This window comes from Musca vetustissima, unplaced genomic scaffold, assembly GCF_032173495.1.
Source record: "Musca vetustissima isolate MV318-11 ecotype Yass unplaced genomic scaffold, APGP_CSIRO_Mvet_v1 utg45963, whole genome shotgun sequence".
In the NCBI taxonomy this organism is placed as follows: Eukaryota; Metazoa; Arthropoda; class Insecta; order Diptera; family Muscidae; genus Musca; species Musca vetustissima.
The window spans coordinates 43260-59179 of NW_026888366.1; the positions used below are offsets into that span (position 1 = coordinate 43260).

General features: G+C 35.8%; 3 protein-coding genes across 3 annotated transcripts; 2 read left to right on the forward strand and 1 right to left on the reverse strand.

Annotated features, from left to right (window-relative positions):
* Positions 1-445: 445 nt before the first annotated feature.
* LOC133336204 (larval cuticle protein A2B-like) lies at positions 446-1017 on the reverse strand. Its single transcript, XM_061544488.1, has 2 exons — positions 1006-1017; positions 446-892 (listed from the first exon to the last, which is right to left on the reverse strand). The coding sequence occupies exons 1-2, from the start codon at positions 1015-1017 to the stop codon at positions 446-448; spliced, it is 459 nt and encodes a 152-aa protein (XP_061400472.1).
* A 4005-nt stretch (positions 1018-5022) lies between these two features.
* LOC133336205 (larval cuticle protein A2B-like) lies at positions 5023-5689 on the forward strand. The gene is made up of 2 exons (XM_061544489.1): positions 5023-5034; positions 5267-5689. The coding sequence occupies exons 1-2, from the start codon at positions 5023-5025 to the stop codon at positions 5687-5689; spliced, it is 435 nt and encodes a 144-aa protein (XP_061400473.1).
* Positions 5690-13440: 7751 nt separating this feature from the next.
* Positions 13441-13875, forward strand: LOC133336206 (larval cuticle protein A2B-like; the record flags this gene model as incomplete). Its single annotated transcript, XM_061544490.1, has 1 exon — positions 13441-13875. A coding segment is annotated over one exon (435 nt), but the record flags the coding sequence as incomplete, so codon positions are not given.
* Positions 13876-15920: the final 2045 nt, after the last annotated feature.

Below are 15920 nucleotides of genomic sequence, written 5' to 3' on the forward strand. Positions count from 1 at the left end.
TTTGAACTTATATAGTCGATATGGGTCCCATATTTACACCTAATCTAGATTGGGAGAAAATATTACGATTAACATTTCGAATTCTCAAATTGCTTAAAATGTTGATCGTTCGTATCGGAATTACGAGAAGGGTTGAAACGATATGCTCCATCTTCACATGTTGTGAGATTGTGCAGAAGTTGGAATAACCCGGATACTTCGCTCGTACGAACGAATTAATTTTTTAGAAAAATTATGATATACCCTGTCCTTGACATTGATTAAATATTGGAAAAAATACATACACTTTTAAATTAACTTTAAATTGTCTGGAGCTTCATAATTAAAAAAAAAACCAAATACCAAAAAAAAAATTTTTTTTTCAAAAAATTAATAACATTTATTTAAATTAAACTAAAACTGGTCAACAACGAAAGCTACAAGTCTCAACAAGCAGTTCCCCTTTTTACAAATTTCTGACGGCATAAGCGGCTGGGGCAACATATGAGGCAGCAACAACTGGAGCTGCTTTAACTACTGGAGCGGCAGCAACAACGGGGGCAGCTTTGACAATGGGAGCGGCAGCAACAACGGGAGCAGCAGCAACAAGAGGATCACGACGGACGACAGCGTTGAAACCGTTGATGGGATCAGCAACATAGCTGACGGTACGTTTGTAACCATCAGCATCGATCAAAGAGTATTCACCACGAACGATATCACCATCACGTTCTTCAACATGACCCTTGTTGTCACCCGAGAGAGCATCTTGCACATCATAACCGTATTTGTATTGGGGATGAGGATCGTATTCTTCAAGTTCGACAGTCTTGGCCAAAACGGGAGCACTGGGTACGATGACAGCAGCGCTGGCGGCAGCAACGAAAGCGAGAGCGATAACAAACTGTAAAGGGAATACCAAATTTCGTTAGCACATTTTTTTCGAATTTTATACATTTTTATTTCTCTATTATTTATGTTCTTTTATTTATTATATTCCAATATTTGCAATCTTCTTCTACCCACCTTGTAGGCCATTGTTGTTAGGTTTGGTTTTTTTAGTTTTGTTTAATTTGTTCTTTACACTTTGTGTTTAGTACACCGAATGTGCCTTCTTGAAGCAGAGAGCCATTAATTTATAGTACCTGGGACGGCATTGAATCATCTTCATTATTATTCAATGTATCGCCCTACATCTGTGGATGGTTAATATTATTAAAGAAATATGCACGTACGTATGTACTTGTACGTACAAAATTATAGGTTATTGCTGCACATAATGCATGGTTTTTGATGGGAATCAATGACATTATGCTATGGCATTAGCGTATGGTTTGTTGTTGTTTGCAGTCAATTTAGAAGTTGATATTAATGGAAACAAAAATAAGCTACTTAATATTCTCTAGATCAGACCTAAAAAAAAGATCCGTTAATTTTTTCGAAGGTCGATTGTTTGGTCAATGTTAAGGTGGTACGTACTGGAATGTAGGTGAAAAAAAATATTGCGATTAGGAACTAGTGGAATGTATTTTGAATTTCTATTAATTATAGTAATAATAGGCAACAAAATACCCTACTCTCATGCTTTTGGAAGACAATGAGTTGAAACTGCATTTTGGAGACACAAAAACTTCTAACACCGGTTCATATTATTAAATATAATTACAAATTATAATAGATATACGGATCGGACGGAATCACAAATATAGCTAGATGGAATCATGTTATAAGATGGGTCTAGAACAATAATACACAATGGTCTCCTCAAAACCTAGTTTCGTTGAGAAATCCCAAAGTGGTGAAGGGTACCCAAAGTGGTGAAGGGTATTATTCTACATATGTATGCTAACAGACGTCGCGTTATTGATATATACCTATATCTGAACAGATTTCAGGGAAACTTGCCAGAGACTAATTTATATTATTTCAGTACGTTGTGTCAATCATCCTAGCTATGTATATTTTCACGAAGCTTAGCACACATCATTCTAGAATAAATCCAGTAACCTGTACAAAAAATCGTGCAAATCGAAAGATATATAGGGATTTTGGTGCACCAATTACATAAAATCGGACGAAAATATATATGGGAGCTATATCTAAATCTGAACCGATTTTCACGAAACTAAACACATTCTAGACTCAATTCAGTACGCTATGCCAAATTTCCAGCAAGTCGGATGATATATAGGAACTTTGGGGCACCATTTCCATAAAATCGGAAGAAACTATATAAGGGAGCTATATCAAAATCTGGACCAATTTTCACGAAACTCAACAAACATCATTCTAGATTGAATTGAGTACGCTATGCCCAATTTAGTGCAAATTGAAGCATATATAGGAACTTTGGTGCACCAATTACCTTAAATCGGATGAATATAAATATATGGGAGCTATATCTAAATCTGAGCCGACTTTCACGAAACATTGCACATATCATTCTAGACCTAATTCAGTACGCTATGCCAAATTTCGTGCAAATCCAAGAATATATAGCGACTTTGGTCCACCACTTACATAAAATCGGTCGAAACTATATATGGGAGCTATATCTAAATCTAAACCGATTTTCACGAAACTTGGCATATCATTCTGCACCTAATTCAGGTCTCTATACCAAATTTCAAGCAAATCTAATGGTATATAGGGACATTGTTGCACCATTTACCTTAAATCGGACGAAACTATATATAGGAGCTATATCTAAATCTGAACCGATTTTCTCGAAACTTGGCACACATCATTCTGGACCTAATTCAGTACTCTGTACCAAATTTCGCAAAAATCTAAAGATAAAGAGGGATTTTGGTGCCCCATTTACCTTAAATCGGCCGAAAATATATATGGGAGCTATATTTAAATCTGAATCGATTTGACCCAATTTCAATAGTGTTCGTCCTTGGGCCGAATAAGTGACTTGTGCCAAATTTCATCCAAATCGGATTATAAATGCGACCTACACTTTGTTCACAAAAATATATGGACGGACGGACAGACGGACATGCGTAAATTGACTCAGAAAGTGATTCTATGCATATTCTCAAAAGGAACCATGTGTCTATCTCGTTTCCTTTTGCCTGTTACAAACATATGCACAAAGACATATTACCCTGTACCCCAGTGTGGTGAAGGGTATAAAAAAGAAAAACACAAATCCGATGATTTGAATCTTGCATTGAACGTATCTTGCATTGATGTAGTTAAGTCTCAAAAAATCCGGAATGCCAAAGTACAGTTAAATATTCATTGAAAAAATCCAAGCCTTATGAAGGCCTTAGGAAAATATTCTTTAAAAAATTATTTAAAAAATTCACGCCTTATGAAGGCCTTAGAAAAATATTCTTTAAAAAATTCACGCCTTATGAAGGCCTTAGAAAAATATTCTTTAAAAAATTCACGCCTTATGAAGGCCTTAGAAAAATATTCTTTAAAAAAATCACGCCTTATGAAGGCCTTAGAAAAATATTCTTTAAAAAATCCACGCCTTATGAAGGCCTTAGAAAAATATTCGTTAAAAATTCACGCCTTATGAAGGCCTTAGAAAAATATTCTTTTAAAAATCCACGCCTTATGAAGGCCTTAGAAAAATATTCTTTAAAAAATCCACGCCTTATGAAGGCCTTAGAAAAATATTCTTTAAAAAATCCACGCCTTATGAAGGCCTTAGAAAAATATTCTTTAAAAAATCCACGCCTTATGAAGGCCTTAGAAAAATATTCTTTAAAAAATCCACGCCTTATGAAGGCCATAGAAAAATATTCTTTAAGAAATCCACGCCATACGAAGGCCTTAGAAAAATATTCTTTAAAAAAAAATCCATGCCTTATGAAGGCCATAGAAAAATATTCTTTAAAAAATCCACGCCATACGAAGGCCTTAGAAAAATATTCTTTAAAAAAATCCACGCCTTATGAAGGCCTTAGAAAAATATTCTTTAAAAAATCCACGCCTTATGAAGGCCTTAGAAAAATATTCTTTAAAGGCCTTAAAAGAATATATTAGAATTATGTCTGCCAAGTTTCGTGAAAATCGGTCCAGATATAGATATAGCTCCCATATATAGATTCGTCCGATTTCATGTAAATGGTGCACCAAAGTCCCTATATATCCTTCGATTTGCACGAAATTTGGCATAACGTACTGAATTGAGCCTAGAGTGATGTCTGCCAAGTTTCGAGAAAATCGGTCCAGATTTCTATATAGCTCCCATATGTATTTACGCCCGATTTCAAGTAAATTGGCATCAAACTCCTCATGTTGGTCAGATTGACATCAAATTTTGCACAACTTTACAGAATTGAGCATAGAATTACGTAGTTGCGTTTTGTAGAGGTATAGACGTAGCCCTACGGATGACCTATTTATATTTGTTTGAAGTCGATTTACATACTTTATGGATAGATCTAGGTAGATTCACATTTAGATAAATATCACATATTTTATTTCATCCAATTTCATATTAATAGTCCTGTTTAATATACCTATAGTGGTGAAGGGTATCATATAGTCGGCCCCGTCCGACTTTACTGCTTTCCTTACTGGTTCTCAGATTAGCGTTGTAATTTTAGCATTTTTTGGGAACAGTAGCAACATAATTAATAGAATTTCATTTCTCATGAGTCATCCAATAAAATTAATATATAAATAGTTGACAATGGCTTTGTAATGTTACCCGCCACTTATCTTCCGGAAATGGATGAATTTTACGAAGCAAATAGAAATATCCGATATTTCAAAGTGTGTGAACTGTTCTTCTCTTTAGAGTTTATTTTGGCGTTATTCTTGGAATTTACGCAAGGTAAATACCCATACATACAAACATGCATATACATATGTGTACATTTGTACTAAAGCTAGCATCATACTCGCATGAAGAACTCAATGAAACAATTATTGTTTGTGAGTATCGCTTTGAATAACAATGAATGGGTCTCAATGACAAAATATTAACTATAAATTATTAGCCCTACGATCGAAAAAGACACATTCAGTCTTTAGTACACAAAGTGTAAAGAACAACCAAATTCAATCAAAACAACAATGGCATACAAGGTGTGTAAAAAAAGTTAACTAAAAGGAATTCGAAAAAAACTAATTGAAAAACCCCTAGAAAATTTTATAAAGTAAAAAAAAATAAAAACAAAATTCAAAATGATATGTTCTTAAAGTGCTGCAACTATATAAATTATTAAAACATTAAAAATCGAATAAACAAACAATGACTTAAAAATACATATTAAAAAGGTGTAATAAAAAATCTAACCAAAAATGTCCTTATTTACAGTTCGTTATCGCTCTCGCTTTCGTCGCTGCCGCCAGCGCTGCTGTCATCGTACCCAGTGCTCCCGTTTTGGCCAAGACTGTCGAACTTGAAGAATACGATCCTCATCCCCAATACAAATACGGTTATGATGTGCAAGATGCTCTCTCGGGTGACAACAAGGGTCATGTTGAGGAACGTGATGGTGATATCGTTCGTGGTGAATACTCTTTGATCGATGCTGATGGTTACAAACGTACTGTCAGCTATGTTGCCGATCCCATCAATGGTTTCAACGCTGTCGTTCGTCGTGATCCCCTTGTTGCTGTTGCCGCTCCCGTTGTCAAAGCTGCTCCCGTTGTTGCTGCCGCTCCAGTAGTTAAAGCTGCTCCCGTTGTTGCCGCTTCTTATGTTGCTCCAGCCGCCTATGCCGTCAGACACTTCTAAAAAGGGATCTGCTTGTTGAGACTTGTAGCTTTCGTTGTTGACCAGTTTTAATTTAATTTAAAAAATATACCTAATAATTATTGAAAACAAATATGTAGTAGTTTCAATTTGAAAATTTCATTTCGATGAACTGATTGATTTAAAAAAGCAAATGGCTTTAAATTCCAATCATGCGTAAAGGGTGGCCCTGGATACAATGAAAATGTTCATATCAAACTAGGGATAAAACGAGGATATATCACTCCATATTTGGTGTGCCGCCCCCTTTTAGGTATTTTGAATGTCCTAGCCAAACTGACAAACCTACGTAGCTGTGTTACCATTTCAGGGTTCAGCAGGTAAAATTATACTTTACAGAAATACCTTATCAAAAATGTCGCTGTTGTCGCTGATTGATCCGGTCCCATTATCGATTTTTACAGAACATATTGAAATTTGGAGTGAGGGACACTCTTGGTCCAAAGGTGTCAGGATGGGTTTTTAGAAAGCCGTACTAGAACGGCACGAAAAGTATTAAGTACGGTACCATTTGTAATTGTTGGTGGAGCTAGAATTCCGAAATTTGGATTGATTAATTGCCGGTGGAGCTAGAATTCCAAAATTTGGATTGAGGGTTACTGGTGGAGTGTAGGATAGATGTAGTGAAGGGTTTTTAGGAATTCGGACTATAAGTATCAGAAAGCTTCTAAAATGTACTAAATTAGGTACAAAAATTGAAAATTGGAATGCTAATTAAGGTGTAGTCACGTATACGAAAAGTACTATATTTGGTACAATTTGTAATTGGAGTACAAATGAAGCTGGAATCCTGAAAATTGAAATTAACATTACCGCCGGAGTGTAGGATTGGAAATGTACGTAGTTTTGGAATTTGTTTACAGATTTGTACGATTGGATTTGAATGAACCGACAGAGCTGGGATTCTGAAATAATTAGTTAGGGTAATTGTTGGGGGTAGAACGAAGTTTTGGAAATTTGTACTAAATGGTACCAAATATGGATTTGGGTGAACCGATTGAGCGGGAATCCTAAAATTTGAAGTTAGGGTCACTTTTGCGGTGTAAGATTGGGATATGTAGAAAGTTTTGGAAATTCGTGCTAATTTGTACTGAATTTGGTACAATTTAAATTTCGGGTTAACCAATCCTTAAAATTTGAAGTTAGACTCGCTGTTGCGGTGTATGTAGAATGTTTTGGAAATTTGTACTAATGTGTACAAAATAGTACCACATGGGATTTGGGTGAATCGATAGAGCTGGAACACTGTAATTTGGAAATAGGGTTACTGTAGGAGTGTAAGATTGCGGTATGGATGTAGTTTTGAAAATTCACAATTATGGGTAGTTAATTGTACTAAATTTGGTACAACTTTAATTTTGTTTGAACTGATAGAGCAGGGATCCCGAAATTTGGAGTTTGGGCCATTGTTGGGTGTAGGAAGTTTTGGAAATTCGTACTAATGTGTGGGGTGAATCGATAGAGCTGGAAATACGTACTAAACGGGACCAAATTTTGTACAATTTGAATTAAGAGTGAACCAATAGAGCTGGAATTCTGAAATTGGGTAATACTTGGATTGCATGATGTATGTAGTAATGAAAATGTTTACTTATGTGTACTAAATGGTATTAAACTTGATACAGATTGGTGGACCTATGGAATCCTGAAATTGAAATTAAGATTGGGGAATGTGAGAATTTTTGGAAATTCGTACTTATTATTGTTAAAGTATGTAGTTATGAAAATGTATATTAATGTGTACTAACTGGTACTAAATTTGGGTGTGCCTATATTTGAAATTTGGAAATTTGTTTCAAAATAAGTATTACAAGAGTACAAAGGGTTATTTCTGTTGAGGTCAGAATTTGTGTGAAGGGTTGAGATATGGAGGTAGTTTGGCAAATTCGTACTATAAAAGAACATAGATACTAAATTAATCTAGAATTTTAATAATGGTCGGTATTGGTTTTTAAATTCTTCCCACATTCGATAACGAAGTAGCGAAGTACGAAGTAATGTTATAACAAACTGAATTTTTTATTTATATTTAAAGGCACTAGAACCAATTTTTAAAACCTCCACGATAAGATTGAGTGTATAATAAATTTGTCATTCCATATGCTCTGTTTCGAAATATCTATGGGCTTTCCGATACCAAATTCTCCACTTTCAAAACGAGTTGAATGCAATTATGCATTACGGGTTCTTGGAAGGCGGAGAATATCTTTGCACAACATTTTTGGTATATGTCCATGTCCATTTTAACCGCACATATAACCGTTATGGCAGTAATATAATATTTTTATCATTTTTTTATACTGCTTCAAAATAAGGTTTATACACCGAAGGGCTTGCAAGTTGGTATTCCGGCCTCTTAGATAGAGAGAGAGAGAGAATTACATCGAGGCAGACATTTTTCAATACAGGTCCATGTTTTGACATATCCTCTATATAAAGGTCGAGCTCGGTTTTTGATATTATTAAGGTTTTAGTCAAATTGTTCAGAAGAAATGCCTGCACTTTTGAATTCCGGGTTTTATAACATCCTTATGTTTAATAAGACCCCAAGTTTCTTTGGGCCAACTACTTTTCTGACAACATGGAGTTGATTTTCGGTCAACACATGGTAAATATTTTTAATGTTGTATGATACATCGTTACAATTTTACCAGACCTATTTCAAGTCTGAATACAAAATCAATCGGTTCATCCTTTCCTCAAAGTGTCGAAATTCTGAAAAATTATAATTTATAATTTATATAATTTGTAAACACGTTATGGACCAATCTTCAATCCTATAGTTTTTGGAAAAGATCGGTTAATACTTAGGGGATGAAATGGTATCAAATTTTAAAAGTGACATTAATATAGTGTTAATATAAAAATATTAAATTTTTTATATATTATAGACACACATAAACCTCTTTTAGATTTTATTATTATTCTTGTTTTTGTAGCACATCAATGATTTTTGGTACACATATAGAGAAAAATGTTCTGACTCCGAAACTTTTTTGTTTTTGTAGCACATCAATGATTTTTGGTACACATATAGAGAAAAATGTTCTGACTCCGAAACCGATCAAATTTTTGGTTGATGCGCGCAAAAGTTTTCGAGGTTTTAATTTTGGGCATAAGAAAAAAATCTTAAAATTACGCCGTTTATTATATTGACCAAAAACGTTGATATATATCTTCCTCCGTAAAATAAGAATATGAATATATTGTAATAATCACGATAAAGTTGCACATATTCGCGAAATATGAGAAAAATAAAAAAAAATATAGCAGATTACATCAATATTTTCATCATATTAATGACATACACACACCTAAAAATTAATTTAAAAATATCTACATAATCTAAACACCATGATGAATCAAATGATATCAAAATCACACAAGTCCGTGTAGCGGTTTCTAAATCACAGCGACAACAAAACAAGATATCGAGGAAAAATATTTGTTTTTGGATCGAAAAAATAATGTCATCATATTTATTTTTTTAATTGTATACAAGAAATTTCAGAAAAAAATGTTGGGGTTATTCTGCTATTTTACCCGAATTTCGCCGAAAAATTGAGATATATTATAATAATCACTTTTTGTGTATAAGTATACGCCTTGCGGATTATATCAAGACCCTTCCGATAAATCTTAGAATTCTATAAATAGGAATAAATCTTAAATTAAAATAATATTATAAAATATACATTTTAAATTGCGTGTAAATCGCGTAATTTTCAAAATCATTTGATGCGCATGCGGTTTCAAGGAAGTACTGAAGTTTATCTTCCAATCCATATATATTTTCCGAAATTTCAATTGACGGCTAAGATGTGCCACACGTTACATTGAAGTACCCAAAAAATCGTAAAACGCGAATAATTCCCGAAAACTCCATATGCCATTAACGCGCATCCGATTTCGGTGTGCACCCTAAAAAAATACATCGATCTATACCGATTTCAATGTGGTCCATTAAGAACCATGGATGTGCCAGCTCACACTATTTTTGAGATAAATTGCGTCTAAATCGCGTAATTCTCAAAATCATTTGATGCGCATGCGGTTTCCAGGAAGTACTGAAGTTTATCTTCCAATCCATGTATATTTTGCGAAATTTCATTTGACGGCTAAGATGTGCCGCACGTTACATTGAAGTACCCAAAAAATCGTAAAACGCGAATAATTTCCGAAAACTCCATATGCCATTAACGCGCATCCGATTTCAGTGTGCACCCTAAAAAAATACATCGATCTATACCATTTCAATGTGGTCCATTAAGAACCATGGATGTGCCAGCAAAATCTATTTTTGAGATAAATTGCGTACATCTCTCTTTCGGCTGAAGTTTTTAAAGTTCTCTTTTCGAAAAAGATCAAAATCCGTATGGGGTCATTTATTGAAGCGGAAATTATACACAGAAAACGCAAATAAATCCGCGATATTTTCAAAAACATTTTTTGCCAAATTTCGTGTTTTTGGAAGACCAGTTCCCGCCGTTCTAGTAGATGGATTTTCACGAAGAAGATTTTATATCATCCGAAACGTAAAAAACCTTATTGATCGCGGGTACCCATATCATTCAGTTAACAGATCTAAAAATTTGGCCCAAAAAATAGGTTTTTTAGAAATTTGATCGCACAAAATTCGCACGTTCGGATGAGTATTACTCTGAAGCTGTGCATACTACATACACAAAATACATATCAAATTACGCAGATTCGCGACTACAATAATCTTATAATCGATTTTTATAAATTCCTGTTTGCGTATTAAAGCTAGAAGTAAAATTAAAAAAACACTCAAAATCGAGCTTCAAAATGTCAGCATCATTTAAAGATAGATGCAGTTAAAATTTTGAAAAATGATACATAAGTGGCGTAGTCCCCATTTTGTTGGCTTCCAGTTTTATTTTGACACGAAGACCGTGCAATGAGTGGCTTAGTCACAAATCGATTGAGAACATAAAAAAACTGGTTCGCCTCAACCTGTTTTTACACATTTTTTTACATTAAAGTATACACAGCTTCCACCAAAATAAAGTTTGGAGGTCAATATCATGAACAGTTTGCAACGATCAATTAACCCAAAACAGATCCGTGTTATTAACCCTATGTTAAAAAAAAACTATTCACTTTTGTTCATATATTCAATGAAAAGTAGTTGCACTTTGCATAATAATGAATGGGTCTCAATGTTATCGAACCAGGCACATTCAGTGTTTAGTACACAAAGTGTAAAGAACAACCAAAACAAATTCAAACAAAACAACAATGGCATACAAGGTGTGTAAAAAGTTTATTTTAAAAAATAATTGAAAAATTAATAGTGTGTTCCCAAAAAATTATAAACGGGAAGAATTCAAATGTAAAATAAAATCAAAAATACAAATACAGAGTTTGTGGAAGAAAATAAATTATGACAAAATCAAAAGCTCATTTCAAATCAAAGACAAAACCAGTGAGCGGAGCAGTATAGTCGGACGGGGCCGACCATGCGATACCCTACACAACTACCACGAACTCTAACTTTCTGAGGATGTTTATTCCGAGTCTGAGTAATATTTCGTGATATTTGCCCCCTCTTGTCCGATTAGAGGTTAACAACACCTCTTCCTTACTTTTTTCGAATATTCAGTACAGTCCTTCTAATTACTTGTCCAGATTACCTTCACGGTGGGTTGTGTTGTGATTTCCAGATTATATTCTACTCGAAAACACACAAAAAATTATGTTTTCGGTCCATTTCATCCCAAAATTTTAATCTGATCATCACCGAAAATTGTAGGCGTTGTTCTTGACCATAACTGGAACTTCATGAAAAATTTCAAAGCCATCAGCGCGATATTTCTCCCTCTAATGTGGTAATGGGTTACTAAATAATATCTGATTACGTAAGCACCTGTAAATATTTGACTGTAACTCCCACATCTGAGTAGATACATCAGTATATTTGGTATCAATTTAAAGGCCAACCACTCCTCTTGGATATGCTATCAAATCCTGGGGACTACATCCTCCAGGAGTAAATATATATGCCATAGAATACAAATTTTGTAATTTTTCACACAAAAGTCAGGGTCCATTTGACCCGCTAAATATTGACCGATCTTTATCAAAACATGCATGCTTATTCTCTGGCCCGATCCCCTTCTCCATGCAAAAATTCGCGGTGTTTGGACCATAATTGCGGCCTCTGGAGCGACCAGAAAAACCGACAAAAATTTAGTATTTGGTCCATTTCATCCCCTAAATATTAACCGATCTTTTCCAAAAACAATAGGGGTCTTCATTGGCCAGAACCCATCCTACATGCAAAATTTCGTGAAGATTGGTCCATAACTGTGGCCTGTATCGTGTTTACAAATTATAATGGACAGACGGACGGACGGACGGACGGACACACATGTCTAGATCGACTCAGCTAGTCGAGATATGACGATCGGTATACTTAAAGGTGGGTCTACGACCAATATTTCGCGGCGTTACAAACATTTGGGGCTGCACAAAGCTATAATACCCTGACAACATAGTTGTGTAGGGTATAAAAACTTAATTCAAACCAGTGAGCGGAGCAGTATAGTCGGACGGGGCCGACCATACGATACCCTACACAACTACCACGAACTCTAACTTTCTGAGGATGTTTATTCCGAGTCTGAGTAATATTTCGTGATATTCGCCCCCTCTTGTCCGATTAGAGGTTAACAACACCTCTTTCTTACTTTTTTCGAATATTCAGTACAGGCCTTCTAATTACCTTCACGGTGGGTTGTGTTGTGATTTTCGGATTATACTCTACTCGAAAACACACAAAAAATTATGTTTTTCGTCCATTTCATCCCAAAATTTTAATCTGATCATCGCCGAAAATTGTAGGCGTTGTTCTTGACTATAACTGGAACTTCATGAAAAATTTCAAAGCCATCAGCGCGATATTTCTCCCTCCAATGTGGTAATGGGTTACTAAATAATATCTGAATACGTAAGCACCTGTAAATATTTGACTGTAACTCCCACATCTGAGTAGATACATCACTATATTTGGTATCAATTTAAAGGCCAACCACTCCTCTTGAATATGCTATCAACTCCTGGGGTCTACATCCTCCAGGAGTAAATATATATGCCATAGAATACAAATTTTGTCATTTTTCACACAAAAGTCAGGGTCCATTTAACCCGCTAAATATTGACCGATCTTTATCAAAACATGCATGCTTATTCTCTGGCCCGATCCCCTTCTCCATGCAAAAATTCGCGGTGTTTGGGTCATAATTGCGGCCTCTGGAGCGACCAGAAAAACCGACAAAAATTTAGTATTTGGTCCATTTCATCCCCTAAATATTAACCGATCTTTTCCAAAAACAATAGGGGTTTTCATTGGCCAGAACCCATCCTACATGCAAAATTTCGTGAAGATTGGTCCATAACTGTGGCCTGTATCGTGTTTACAAATTATAATGGACAGACGGACGGACGGACGGACGGACGGACGGACGGACACACATGTCTAGATCGACTCAGCTAGTCGAGATATGACGATCGGTATACTTAAAGGTGGGTCTAGGACCAATATTTCGCGGCGTTACAAACATTTGGGGCTGCACAAAGCTATAATACCCTGACAACATAGTTGTGTAGGGTATAAAAATCATTAATTGAAAAATGTGCAAAGCAAATATCTAACAAAAATAATTATTATTGAAAAAAAATGTGCAAAGAAAAAATCTAACAAAAATTATTCTTACTTACAGTTCGTTATCGCTCTCGCTTTTGTCGCTGCCGCCAGCGCTGCTGTCATCGTACCCAGTGCTCCCGTCTTGGCCAAGACTGTCGAACTTGAAGAATACGATCCTCATCCCCAATACAAATACGGATATGATGTGCAAGATGCTCTCTCGGGTGACAACAAGGGTCATGTAGAAGAACGTGATGGTGACATCGTTCGTGGTGAATACTCATTGATCGATGCTGATGGTTACAAACGTACCGTCAGCTATGTTGCCGATCCCATCAATGGTTTCAACGCTGTCGTTCGTCGTGATCCTCTTGTTGCTGTTGCCGCTCCCGTTGTCAAAGCTGCCCCCGTTGTTGCTGCCGCTCCAGTAGTTAAAGCTGCTCCCGTTGTTGCCGCTCCTTATGTTGCCCCAGCCGCTTATGCCGTCAGACACTTGTAAAAAGGGATCTGCTTGTTGAGACTTGTAGCTTTCGTTGTTGACCAGTTTTAAAAACTTAATTTAAATACAGATAAATAATAAGAAAAAAAATACTTATTTGTTTCAATTATAATTAACTCTAGGGTAACAGAAATATTATATATTATATGTTTCCACAGAGTTCATAAAAAGTTCTTTTAAAAATCTACGCCTCTTGTTAGCCTTGAAAAAAAAAACAATCTTTTAAAAATCTACGACTCTTGTTAGCCTTGAAAAAACAATCTTTTAAAAATCTACGCCTCTTGTTAGCCTTGAAAAAAAAACAATCTTTTAAAAATCTACGACTCTTGTTAGCCTTGAAAAAAAAAAAATCTTTTAAAAATCTACGCCTATTGCTGGCCTTGAAAGAAATGTTTTAAAAGTCTACGCAATCATCTAGCCAAATTGTACTAATCAGCTCGGCTCCTGCTGCTTTGTTGCTCTTGATCGGATTAATTGCTTTTATGACCTCATTTTGGCTAGGTGGCAAACACTCTATACCATCATCTCTTATTGGTTCTGGGGTATCTTCTTCAACGACACTATTTGATACCAGAAGCTTTTCAAAATGCTCCTTCCAGATCCTCAACTCGCTGTCTGTATCTGTCACCAGGTTTCCTTCTTCATCTCTACAGGAGGATGTGCCTGCACCAAAGCCTTCGGTTTGGTGTTTTACTCGTTGGTAGAATTTCCGGACTTCATTCTGACTCCTGTACATCTCGATTTGCTCACGCTCACGTTTTTCTTGTTCTTTCTACTTTTTTCAAAAAACACGTTTTTCCTCTCTGCTTTTCTCCCGAAATTCTCCATCACGTTACGTGTTGCTACTGTCTGCAGGGTTGCCATATACGCTGCGTTTTTCACATCAGCAGCATTACGACACTCCTGATCGTACCATGGGTTTCTTGGTGGTGGTTGTTGGTACCCAAGTGTTGCTTTGGCTGCAGTTTCTATACTATTATCGGGACAATAAGTGCTTTCTTCAATCAGATTGGTAAGTTGAGCGGAGTAGGCCTCGGCTACCTGTTGTGTTTGCAGCTTTTCGACGTCGAGTTTCCGTGTTGTGTTAGATCGCACCTTTGCTGCCATATTAAAACGGGTGCCTACCTTGGCTGCCACAAGGTAATGGTCCGAATCGATATTCGCTCCTCGAATCGATCGGACGTCTAAAATACTGGATGAATGCCTTCCGTCTATCACAACATGATCAATTTGATTTCTCGTTACTTGATCAGGAGAGATCCAGGTGGCCTTGTGCATATCGAGATGCTTGAATCTGGTGCGGCTAACTACCATGTTTTTTGCTGCCGCGAAGTCAATAAACCTCTTGCAGTTGACAGGTGTTTCTTCATGAAGGCTGAATTTTCCCACGATTGAGCCGAAGATGTTTTCCTTTCCGATTTTTGCATTAAAATCTCCTAGCAGGGCAACGGTCATATGCTGTTTCTATGCGCTCGTAAAATATGTCTTTGGTCTGTTCATCTATATCTTCGGTCGGAGCATGGGCGCAAATGAGATTTTTGTAGAAGAACTTCGCTTTTATACGGATTATAGCAATGCGCTCATCTACTGGAGTGAATCTGGAGACGAGGTCATAGACCTTCAAAAATATTACTTTGAAAAATATTCTTTTAAAAAATCAACGCCTTCTTATAGGCTTTGAAAAATATTCTTTTAAAAAATCCAAGCCTTCTTAAAAAAAATCTTTAAAAATCCACGCCTCTTATAGGCCCTGTAAAAATTTACTTTAAAAATCCTCTTTTATTGGTGTACAGGTCCTCGAGAAAATTTACTTTAAAAATCCACGCCTCTTATAGGCCCTGTAAAAATTTACTTTAAAAATCCACGCCTCTTATAGGCCCTGTAAAAATTTACTTTAAAAATCCACGCCTCTTATAGGCCCTGTAAAAATTTACTTTAAAAATCCACGCCTCTTATAGGCCCTGTAAAAATTTACTTTAAAAATCCACGCCTCTTATAGGCCCTGTAAAAATTTACTTTAAAAATCCACGCCTCTTATAGGCCCT